At 41.9% G+C, this 11842-nt stretch overlaps 1 protein-coding gene across 1 annotated transcript in view; it reads right to left on the minus strand.

Moving 5' to 3' along the window:
• LOC144294258 (uncharacterized) overlaps positions 1 to 8883 on the minus strand; it is a 72385-nt gene extending 63502 nt beyond the window's left edge. The window contains exons 1-2 of the mRNA XM_077866067.1: positions 8704 to 8883; positions 7723 to 7804 (exon numbers count right to left, since the gene is read on the minus strand). Of these exons, the coding sequence (XP_077722193.1) occupies positions 7723 to 7804; positions 8704 to 8883 (262 nt within the window). The remainder of the gene's footprint in view (positions 1 to 7722; positions 7805 to 8703) is intronic.
• Positions 8884 to 11842: the final 2959 nt, after the last annotated feature.

Consider the following 11842-nt stretch of genomic DNA (forward strand, 5'->3'; position numbering starts at 1 on the left):
CGCAGAGTAGTGAGTCCCAGCCCCACATTGGGTTCCATGCTGCACAAAGAACAAAGGAGGCTCAATGTTCCAGATTAAACGTTGCTAAAAAGGCATGACAACTTAATATGATACCTTGTCCTAGACTGGATCCTATACTGGAGGTGGGGAAATGCTAGCAGGGATATTTCAGTGGACAAAGCTAGAATCCTTTTTTATTGAAGATTTTTTATTTATTTGAGAGAAGGGGAGAGAGAGAGAGAATGAGCAGGGGGAGGGGCAGAGGGAAGTAGACTCCCTGCTGAGAAGAGCACCCAACCCAGCTGAATCCCAGGGCCCTGAGTATATGACAGGGCAAGGAGGCAGAGGCTCAACCAACTGAGCCACCCAGGGGCCCCCAAAGTTCGAATCCTGATAGTACATTAAAGTATTGGATCAATGTTAAATTTGCTGCTGTTAATAACTTGTACTATGGTTATGTAGAAGAATACCCATATTCTTAGAAGTACACATTGAAGTATTGTCCAGGCATGATGTATGTAACTTCAAGTGATTCAGAAAAAAAAAAAATGTTGATAAGAAAAACGATAAAGGAAGTGGGCAAAATATGAAGTCAGTGAATCTAGGTACAATGTGTACTAAAACATTTCAGTGTGTTTGAAATTATTTCCAAATAAAAAGATCTTTGAGAAACAAAGTAGGAGATGAGGTTCAATGGGAGGAAGGCAAGGTATGTTTGTAAAAGGGCAACACACGAGATCCTTCTGGTTTTAGAACTTGTGGTCTTCGAGCAGGTGGTTGAATTTATATAGAACTTAAATACACTTGGGACACCTGGGTGGCTCAGTGGTTGAGCATCTGCCTTCGGCTCAGGGCGTGATCCTGGGGTCCTGGGATCCAGGTCTGCATAGGGCTTCCTGTAGGGAGCCTGCCTCTCCCTCTATGTCTCTGCCTTTCTCTTTGTGTCTAAATAAATGAATGAATGAATGAATGAATGAATGAATGAATGAATGAATAAATAAATAAATAAATAAATAAATAAATATAAACTTTTTAAAAAAAAACTTTAAAAAGTACAAGTAAAACTGGGGAAATCTGAGTAATAAGATAGGTGGATCGTATCAATGTCGATATTCTAATTGTAATAACATTAAGGTTTTGCGGGATCCCTGGGTGGCACAGCGGTTTGGCGCCTGCCTTTGGCCCAGGGCGCGATCCTGGAGACCCAGGATTGAATCCCACGTCGGGCTCCCGGTGCATGGAGCCTGCTTCTCCCTCGGCCTGTGTCTCTGCCTCTCTCTCTCTCTCTGTGACTATCATAAATAAAAAAAAAAACAAAAACATTAAGGTTTTGCAAAGTGTGATCATTGGGTAAACTGAGTGAAGTATATTATTTCTTATGACTAAAGTAAATCTACAATTATCTCAATAAAAATTGCAGTTACACAGCATCTGGCTGGCTCAGTTGCTAGAGAATGCGACTCTTGATCTCAGGGTTATGAGTTTGAGCCCCACACTGGATGCAACGATTACTTAACACATTTCTTAAATCTTTTAAAAAATTTCAATTACAAAAAACAATCAAGTAAATGCCAAGTAGGAATGTAGAGAAGTACAACCACCTGGGAATATGCAAGAGCAAATGTGCTGGTGCTATCTCCTTGTGGGTTTAGAGTAGACATGGAGCTGTTAGCAACATGTTTCTCTAAGTAAGAAGGAAGGAAGGAAGGAAGGAAGGAAGGAAGGAAGGAAGGAAGGAAGGAAGGAAGGAAGGAAGGAAGGAAAGAAAGAAAAGAAAGAAAGCTAAATGAAGTATAACTGACAGATCAGATTCCTTCTAATTCTGTAATTTAAGAATCCTAGAGCTGTGGGATCTTTGACATCATCTAGTCCAACCTTCTCATTTTCAGGAAGCCGTGGGCAGAAAAGTGGTACATGACCAAAGGAGCATCAAATTAGTGGTAGACCTATCACTACAATTCTTGTCTGCCGAATATGTCCAATGCTCTTTGCACCTTTACTGGCTGCCTGTCACTTTCTATGTCCGTGAGGTCTAGTCAAGGTTGGTGCCAAATTTTAAAGTCATCCATTCATTCATTTTGAATCCCTCACTGTGGTCCCATGGGCACAGGGTCCTGACATCCTGTTTCCAGCACCAGATGACAGACAAGTGCATCCCACTCCTGAGGAGGAGGGGCTGGTTTCCCTCTGGCATTCCCAGCCTGGATGGAGCAGGTGGCAGGCAGGGCCCTTTGAGTGAGCCCCTAGTGGTGGGCCCTGAACTACTTTAGCAGCTGGAGACCTGCTGCTCCTGGAAGTCAAGGGTGCAGCGACCTGGGAGGGAAGCCAGATGGGTATGCAGAAAAGAAAGCACTAATTTCTTGGCAGGTCCCAGCCTTACCTAACATCAGGCACAGGTCTCTATACCAGAAGTGACTCTGGCCTCCCTTGGGGCACAGATAGCCACTGTTATTCTTTCCTTCTGTCAAATCAAATCAGAATCAGCATATGTTCACTGATATCTGCCAAGCCCTGAATAAATAGCTATGAGAAAATACAAAAAAGGAATATCTGATGCCCGCCCTTTAGAAACCTAAAATACAGCCAGGGACCCAAGATGGAAATGTAGAAAATGACCTGACAGGGATGCCTGGGTAGCTCAGTGGTTGAGCTTCTGCCTTTGGTTCAGGTCATGATCCTGAGATCCTGGGATCAAGTCCCATATCAGGTTCTCTGTGAGAAGCCTGCTTCTCCCTCTGCCTGTGTCTCTGCCTCTGTGTGTGTGTGTGTGTGTGTGTGTGTCTTTCATGAATAAATAAATAAAATCTTTTAAAAAATTTAGAAAGTGACCTGACAAAAGAATTAAAATGCTAGCTTTGTTGGCTTGGGTTCTCCTCAAAAGCAGTGTTAGAGAAGGATTGAAGGGCAAGTACTTTCTTTTGGGAAGTGATCTCATGGAACAGGGGTGGGAAAATGAATCAGGACCAGAAAGAATGAAACAAGGAGGGAGAGAAAACCCATTCAAAGGTGTTTGATCTAGGCAGTCTCCTCTGTGAACAAGTAGAGCTCAGTCCTACTGGGACCCTCTGAGGAATTGCATAGAATCAAGATAGGGTGCACCTGAGGGGTGCAGTCAGTTAAGCATCTGACTCTTGGTTTCAGCTCAGGTTGTGATCTCAGGTTTGTGAGATCAAGTCCTGCATCAGCCTCTGCATTCAGCACAGAGTCTGCTTGGGGTTCTCTCTCCCTCTTCCTCTGCCCCTCCCCTTTGTGCTCTTTCTAAAATAAATCTTTACATCTTTTAAAATTGAATCTTTATTTTAAAAAATCAAGATGGAAGGAGGGAGCATTTAACCACCAGCTCCTAGCTCCCATCAATAAAGTGGGTACTGAGCAAACAAGTGAACTGAAAGGGTATCACAGGGGACATACATATATAAAATACCAGATTCACCAGCAAAAAAAGCAGCCTATTGGCAGATGTTTTTGCTTGCTTTATTCATTGCTTGCATTCCAACACCAACAACAGGGCTTGATTCATAGTAGATGCTCAAACAATAGATACAGAATGTAGAGGAAATTATTAAAAGTATATAAATAAGGGATCAGTTAAGTGTCTGCCTTCAGCTCCGATCATGATCCCAGAGTCCTGGAATGGAGTCTCACATCAGTTTCCTTGCTCAGTGGGGAGCCTGCTTCTCCCTCTGCCTGCCACTTCCTCTGCTTGTGCTCTCTCTCTCTGACAAACAAATGAATAAAATCTTGAAAAAAATAAACGAAAGTATGTAAATAAGTAATTTATCAACAATGTGTGTGTGTGTGTGTGTGTGTGTGTGTGCGCGCGCGCGCACTGGGTATTGGATAGGCTGGAGTGATAGTGAACAGTGATAGTGAAAAAGGTACAGTCTTGGCCCTCTGAACCTTTCAGTCCAGGAGAAGAGTCAGATAATATGCTACACGTGCATATCCAATTAGTTTGTGACACATTCTGGGAAGAAAAGCGTGCAAACACTAGAAATAGATTAAGAGGAGGATTTATGATAGACTAGTTGGTAAGGGAGGATCTAAGAAGGTGACCCAGAGGTGGAACCAGAACCAATCATGCATAGGGCAGGGGGCAGCATCAGAAAAGGACCTAGAAGCAAGAAAGACACTCAGTAGCTGGATCCCTGGGGGTTTTTCAGGGAAGATCTAGGCTATGGCCCCATGTCAGTTTGAGGAGAATCGGAGACCACTTCAGGGTCAGTTGGAGGGCTCACTCACAACCTCCCCCTCCACCACAACCACCACTACTGCCACCAGTAATACTTTAGGAATATGATAAAACTCCAGTGTAACATAAGTGGGCCCCCAAATTGACTGGCAGAGTGTAGCATGGGGTCACAAAACTGAAGGTTAATTAAAATCAATATTTCTAGTAACTATTGCACAGTTACTATGTGAAGAAGGAAAAATTTTTATAAATAAAACATCAGCTTAACTGAACGTAGAGCACCCCCAAATGATCATGGGCTACTCACCTATAAACACCTCCCACACACACATCCTCTAAGAAAAGAGCTGGAACCTGCCACCATTGCAGAACAAGAACAGAAGTCTAATCACATTATATCCACACTTGTGTTGTTACCGATGTCTTATTCCAAGGTCTCAGTTTGTTGTTTTGTTTTAATTAATTTATTTATTTCATAGAGAGAGAGAGAGGCAGGGGGAGAGGAAGAAGAGAAGCCCAAATAAACTCCATGCTCATGCTCTCTCTCTTTCTCTCTCAAATAAGTAAAATATTTTTAAAAATAATAAAATATTGACCAGTTGCTCACAGGTTCCTTAGAAGTAAGAAAAAAAATAGATTACTACCAATACCTTCTTTAATACCTGGTATTAGTCCCGAGGCTTTATATGCATGGATAACTTCCAGCTTTATACTTCCAGCCCTGACTCTCCCTCCTGAACTCCAGACTCATGTAAACAAACTGCCTAATTAACACTGTTGTCTGGATGTCTCATAGGCATCTCAATGATGATGCACTTATGATGCACTAACCTGAACTGCTGTCTCGCCCCAAGTAGTTTGACTCTTCTAGTCTTTTCGATTTCAGTTGCCTGGGCCAAAAACCTTATAATCATTTTAACTTCTCTCTTTGTTCCCAACCTATCAAGGACTCTGTTGATTCTACCTTTAAAATAAAATCCAGAATCTACTTCTCACTGCCTTCATTGCTTCCAACCTACTCCAAAACCACCATCATGTCCCCAGGATCCCTGCAAGAATGTCCTTAATCCTTGCTTGCTTGCCTCTTCCTCTATCTTCCCTAGAGTCCATCATCAACACAGGAGCCAATGTCCCTGTAAAATGTGACTCATTTCATGGTCCTTCTCCCTTAAAGCCCTCTAATGGCTCTCCATTTCCCCCAGAAAATAAGCAGAAATCCTTCCAATTGCCTATTAGACCTACATGGTCTGCTCCCTGCTCCCTCACCTCATTTTCCTCTTCTCTCCAACTCACTCACTTCACTGGACAAGCATAACAATCTCCTTGCTATTCCTTGAACATCCACAGATACTCTTACCTCAGCACTGTGCGCTGTTCCCTTCACTCAGAATTCCTTTCTTCCACATGGCCCTTCCCCTCACCTTCCCAGCAAGGCCCTTAGGCACCCCAATTCCCTTTGCCCTCCTCTATTTTCTCTTATTTAGCCCATTATAAAATGTACTCATTACTGTTTATTTTCTGCCTTCTCTCTCTTGATTTACAAGGTAGTTTTATTCCTAGGCGCAATCTTGACACAATGCCTAGAACATAGTAGTTGCTCAATAATTATTTGTCAAAAGGTCAATCCTTCCGAATCTTAACAAAAAGCCATCTGACCCAGTATAATACACTTACTGATTGACATTTTATTGTCTTGTCAGAGGTGGAGAATGTAGTAACTTTTGTTTTTCTTATATCAGTATTAAAAGATCTTGTGAATAAGTCCTGACGATATATCCTTCTCTTCCACAATCCATTATGAAGAGACCATCTTTTTTTAAAATATTTTATTTATTTATTCATGAGAGACAGAGAGAGAGAGGCAGAGACACAGGCAGAGGGAGAAGCAGGCTCCATGCAGGGAGCCTGATGTGGGACTCGATCATGAAGGGACCATCTATAAAAACCCTGCTAGGTCGGGCTCCCGGTGCATGGAGCCTGCTTCTCCCTCTGCCTGTGTCTCTGCCTCTCTCTCTCTCACTGTGTGCCTATCATAAATAAATAAAAAAAAAAATTAAAAAAAAAATATTAAAAAAAAAAAAAAAAAAAAACCTGCTAGGGCACCTGGCTAGTTCAGTCGGTTAAGCATCTGCCTTCAGTTCAGGTCATGATCCTGGAGTCCCAGGATAGAGTCCCACATCAGGCTCCCTGCTGGGCGGGAAGTCTGCTTCTCCTCCTCCTCCCTCCCCACCCCTACTCATGTGCAATTATGCTCAGGCTCTCTCGCTCTCTTGCTCTCTCTCTCAAATAAAGAAATAAAATCTTAAAAACAAAAACCCTGTGAGATCCTATTTGTTCTCAAGAACTACAGTATTATTCTCAATAAGGAGTGTTCATATTGGCTAATATGAAAATTATCATAAAATAAAGTTGTCATAAAACTTATCTCCAAGTCCTAGGATTCTACATTTCATTGGATGACTCTGTTGACACCAGCTAAACCTCAGGCTTGCATGGTTGCTTATCTAATTCCCTTTCCAAACTAAAGAGTCTCACTCTCAGTTTATCCTGATAGGAAACTACCTCTGCTATTTTAATTCTTTACTTACTTCCATCTGAGTCTTTTCAAATTCATATGCCTTGAAGACTTTCTGGTACATGATATTTTACATGTGGCCAATGTTTTCCTAGTGGTACATATTCATGTTTTGTTTTATTTTCCCCTGAGCATGGATTCTTCATCCCAGGTTCATGGAGGCACAACGGGGGATATCAGGGAGCGTATTAGTTAGAGTGAGCTAAACTGATGTTATAAGTAAATGTAAAATGTAATGGTTCAACATAGGGGTTTGTCTTTTGCTCAAGTAACAATCTAGAGTAATTCCAGATGGGTAGAGGAGCTCTTTTCCACATATTTCACTAATGGACTGATTGTGGACTGAATGGGCAATGCCATTCAGATGCCATTCTGGCTCTGCCATCTTGGGTCACCCTGGGCATGACCAACTCAGTGAGGAAAGGGAAAGAGCATGGAGGAGCCTATAGGGGAGGTTCCATGAGCCAGGCCTGGCAGGAACACACAAACCACTTCCACTCAAGTTTCACTGGCTAGAGGTCTTAGTTACATGGCCATAGTCACTAGAGGGAAGCTGGGAAATGTCTATCTAAGCAACCAGGAAGAAGGGGAGAACAGATTTTGGTGCTCGGCTAGCATTTTCTGCCACAGGGGATCTGAGAAACAGGCACACACACAAAAGATATATTTTTATTCAATTTATTTTGTAAAGGATAAAGAAAAATTGCTTTATCATTCAAATTATAAGCTTATTGTTTTACTTCACTTTATGCTTCAAGAAAAAGCATGAGGTTATCTGATTGGCCCGGCAAGGTCATCTGACTATAGGGAATGAGGGGTGGTGTCTGTTGCCAAGAAAAGATGCCAGTACTTATGGTCAGGCAAGGTACAAGGACCATCACACCATCGCAGCATGTTAGGACATATGAATTAACTTGAGGAAAACCTGTTGTGAGGGACACAGCTGGGACTCTACCTTTATCTCCCGTGGCCTTACAGCCAGTGCCAGCTGCCAGCACCTGCATCTCCTTCACCTCTTCAGGCAACTGAAGGCTGCCCTGCTCAGTACAGTGGCCGGGAAGTTCTGGGGAGTATTGAAGACCTGGTCCCAGAAGTTTCTGCTGCCTTTCCCCTTAGGACAATGTAAATTTTATGCTGGCTGCCCAACTTCCTCCATGTGATTAAGTTCCAGTTCTTTTTGCTTGATAAAAACACCCTTCCTTGGCTATCTTTTCTTTCCCTATCTCACTTATCTGCTCTCCTCCCCATGTCTTGTGGGATCACCAAACAGAGCTTGAAATATCTGGGGCTTCCTTTAGGTGAAGACCCAAACTAAAACCCTTACCCTGCCATGACTGTTATACATATTGGTCAGTGTTTGTGCTTAGCATATATTCTGTTGGAAACTGTCAAAGCAAAGCAAAGAGCCTCGATGGAAACTTCTCTAGACACTCTGATTATGTCACACTGGGAATAAGGAGAAGCAGGGTCAGCGGGTTCTGCACTGCCAGGGCTGTGAAAAGAAAACAATAGTAACAATCTCACAGTGCTCAGCATCAGCAAGTAGAACATTTTCCCCCTGCTGTTACTAAATTTATCACGGGTAGCAACATAAAGTCGTTGACCCAGTAAGAACAGGCTCCTGTTCCTCTGACTGGAGCTTCATAATAAAGAAGCTGGTAAGAAATAACCTCCAGGTAGGGTATAAGACCTTGGCACAGATGAAGCCGAGTTAGCTAAGGGAATATGGCAGGGCAGAAACAGTTTACTCTATTCCTCCCAAGCCCACCCCACATGGAACAATTATACTGATGGCATACAGCAGCTCTTAAAAAAATGGTACTCAGTTTGTTAGTTGAGGTGACAAAGAAGGACTTTCAGGAACAGGAATGAAGCTCTCATGGCTTTCGTTTAACTTGAATCATCCAGAGGGACAGGACACAAAGCCTCCCCATACCACATGGGATGACGTTCTTGCGGACAAGAGCAAAAAGGCAAGGGCAGAAGGCAGGAGCAGCCATAGCTCATCATCTTGGATGTGCTGCAGAGAGGGTAGGTCTTCTTCCTGAAAAGGACACAAACTGGAGTCGGCTTCCATTCGGAAGCCTCCTGTGAAGAATGCTTCAGGGTTGCACATCCCAGTGCCAGATGGAAGAAATGGCACACTTTTTTTTTAAAGATTTTATTTATTCATGAGAGACACAGAGAGAAGCAGAGACATAGGCAGAGGGAAAAGCAGGCTCCCTCTGGGGAGCCTGACGCAGGACTCAATCCCATGACCATGGGATTATGACCTGTGCCAAAGGCAGATGCTCAACCCACTGGGCCACCCAGGCTTCTCCAAATGGCACACAGCTTGAGGAAACCTGATCAAGTCCTTGTTTCCTCTATTCCCCTCCATTTCAAAAGTTTGCTAAGAAGAACACATTTTATTGAGTCTTTTCCTCCCTGTCTCAATTGGTTTGAAAGGTTTTACAGTCTGTTTCTATTTCTTTCAGATTTACCTTTAAAATTTTAAGAGATAGATATTTATTTATTATAAAAAAAAGACATCAATCCTACTTGAGGATGTACTCTAGGAAAACAAACATCAATGCAAATGAAGAAGCTAAAAGATAACATGCAAAACAATAATGATAAAGTGTAATGTGTGTTTGGGGCACCTGAGTACTGCAGTGGGTTAAGTGACGAACTCTTGATTTCAGCTCAGGTCATGATCTCAAGGTTGTAGGATTGAGCTGAGCGTCGGGCTCTGTGCTCAGCAGGGAGTCTGCTGGAGATTCTCTCTCCTTCTCCCTCTCCCTCTGCAACCCTATACCCTGCATCCCTGCTCTCTCTGTTTAAAATAAATAAATCTTAAAAAAAGAAAAGAGAACAAAAGGAAAAGAAATGCTCTAAAAACAAAACCAAAAGTGACGGGTTATGTCAATGGGACACAGGGGTCAACTAAAAGAATTCCCAATGGCTAAAGCAAAACAATTTGAGCGAAAAATGAAGTGGTATTGAGTGATTTGGATTATAACCCAAAGTACAAATTAAATATCCATGAATACACACTAACATAAATAAATGATTGAATAAATAAATACATGAAGAGGAAGAGAAAAATCTCCCATGCAGAAGAATTCCAAATAAAGTATATAGATCTCCATTCTCAAGGGGGTGACACAGAACTTCCCACTCTAGAAGTTTGGGTTAAATATAGAAACTTCCTTCCAGAAAGTTCAGTATAGAAAGGGGGAAAAAGAGTCACTTTACAGTGTAGAAACCTGGTAAGCACCACCTCTGCCAAGTGATCAAGGCTTTTGTCAACAGTGACGTCGTGTTGACATCAGGTACCCCTGATATGACGTGATGAGAAGGACACTTCACCTCTGTGGTCCTCCTGCCCCAACCCATAATCCCAGTCTAATAATGAGAAATACATCAGACAAATCTCAATTGAGTGACATTCTAAAAATACCCAACCCATATCTGAATAAAACATGCACGTTAGTTATCAATATTTGTGACAAGAGGGCCATACTAAGATAAGATGTTAACAGAGAAAAATGGGTATGGGGCATGAGAAGTCTTTGTGCTATCTTGGTAATTTTTCTAACAATCTAAAACAATTCTAAAGTAAGTTTATTTAAAAAATAATGGTAAACATTGAAACTGGCATAAAGTCGAAATAACTTTTAAAAAATATTTTATTTATTTGAGAGAGCTATATTGAGTACACACTCAATAGAGCGCAAGAGAGAGAACCCAATGTGGGGCTCCATCCCAGGACCCTGGGACCACGATCTGAACCTGAGGCAGGTGCTTAACTGACTGAGCTACCCAAGTGCCCCCTTAAGTTGAAATAACTTTTAATAATATGATGAGACTGTTTAATTCACTGGTCATGAACAAAGTATTTAAATATAAATAAAACTAGTAACTTGAAGTGAAAGTGCAATTTCCACAAAATCCCTGCAGAGGAAAGAAGTTGGAGAAGGAAATTAAGTCTGGGGGTTGAGGGTAAGGGAATGGGCAAATGTGTGAAGGGGAGGGGGAGGTGTAGGCTTCCAGTTACTGAATGAAAAAGTCATGGGGATGAACAGTATAGCCCAGGGAATAAAGGCAGTGATACTGTGTGTGTATCAGACACTTATACACACACAATAGTGTGTGGTGACAGACACTTGTGGTGAGCACAGCATAACATATAGAGAAGGTGAATCATCCTGTCATATATGCCTGCAACTAATGAACATCGAATATCAACTATACTACAATAAAAAAATTTTTTTAAATTTTACAAAAGAAGGTAAGTCTGAAGATATTGTCTTGGGTAATGTGTGATTTTGATGGAGAGATAGACATATTTGTAGATGTTAGGGCTTATTGCTAAAGGAATTAAAACAGTTGGAGCATAAGCAATATGCTCAATAGAGGGGAACAATGATAAAGCATAATAAAGTCAAACATAGAGCATGACAAGAATAAGGCCAATGTGTAATTGGTGATCATAGGAAGCTTCAAAAAGTTAAATCCTGCTTCAGAAAGAGAAGACTCTCAGACTGGGTAAAAGAAAAGTCTAGTTTACTGGGGTTTACAAAAGACACCCAAAATAATATGATTTTTTAAAAGATTTTATTTATTATTTGAAAGAGTGAGTGTGAAATGGCACAAGCAGAGGGAATGAAAGAGGGAGCTGTAGAAGTAGGCTCTCCACTGAGCAGGGCAACCAACATGAGACTCGAACCCAGGACCCCAGGATCATGACCTAAGCTGAAGGCAGACATTCAACCAACTGAGCCACCCAGGCGCCCAGAACATGATTTTTAAAACACTGAAAGTCATAGGAAGGACAAAAATATAAAAATAGAAGGCACAATAAATTAGGAAAAGAAAGTGTAGACAGAAAGCATAGGTGACACAACTAATAGAGCAGCAGTGTCCTCAATTGTTTGCACGTGCCTTTCTTGGTTCACTCACACCCAGCCTGAGTCCACATCAAACCTGACTACAGGAAGTTCTGACCTTTTCCCTGGTAAATCCGAGTGTTTACATTTTCCAAAAATCTATCCTGTTGTTCTTGTCATCTCTTGTGCTCAGCCTGCAAATGG

The sequence above is a fragment of the Canis aureus genome, chromosome 22 (assembly GCF_053574225.1).
Source record: "Canis aureus isolate CA01 chromosome 22, VMU_Caureus_v.1.0, whole genome shotgun sequence".
NCBI lineage: Eukaryota > Metazoa > Chordata > Mammalia > Carnivora > Canidae > Canis > Canis aureus.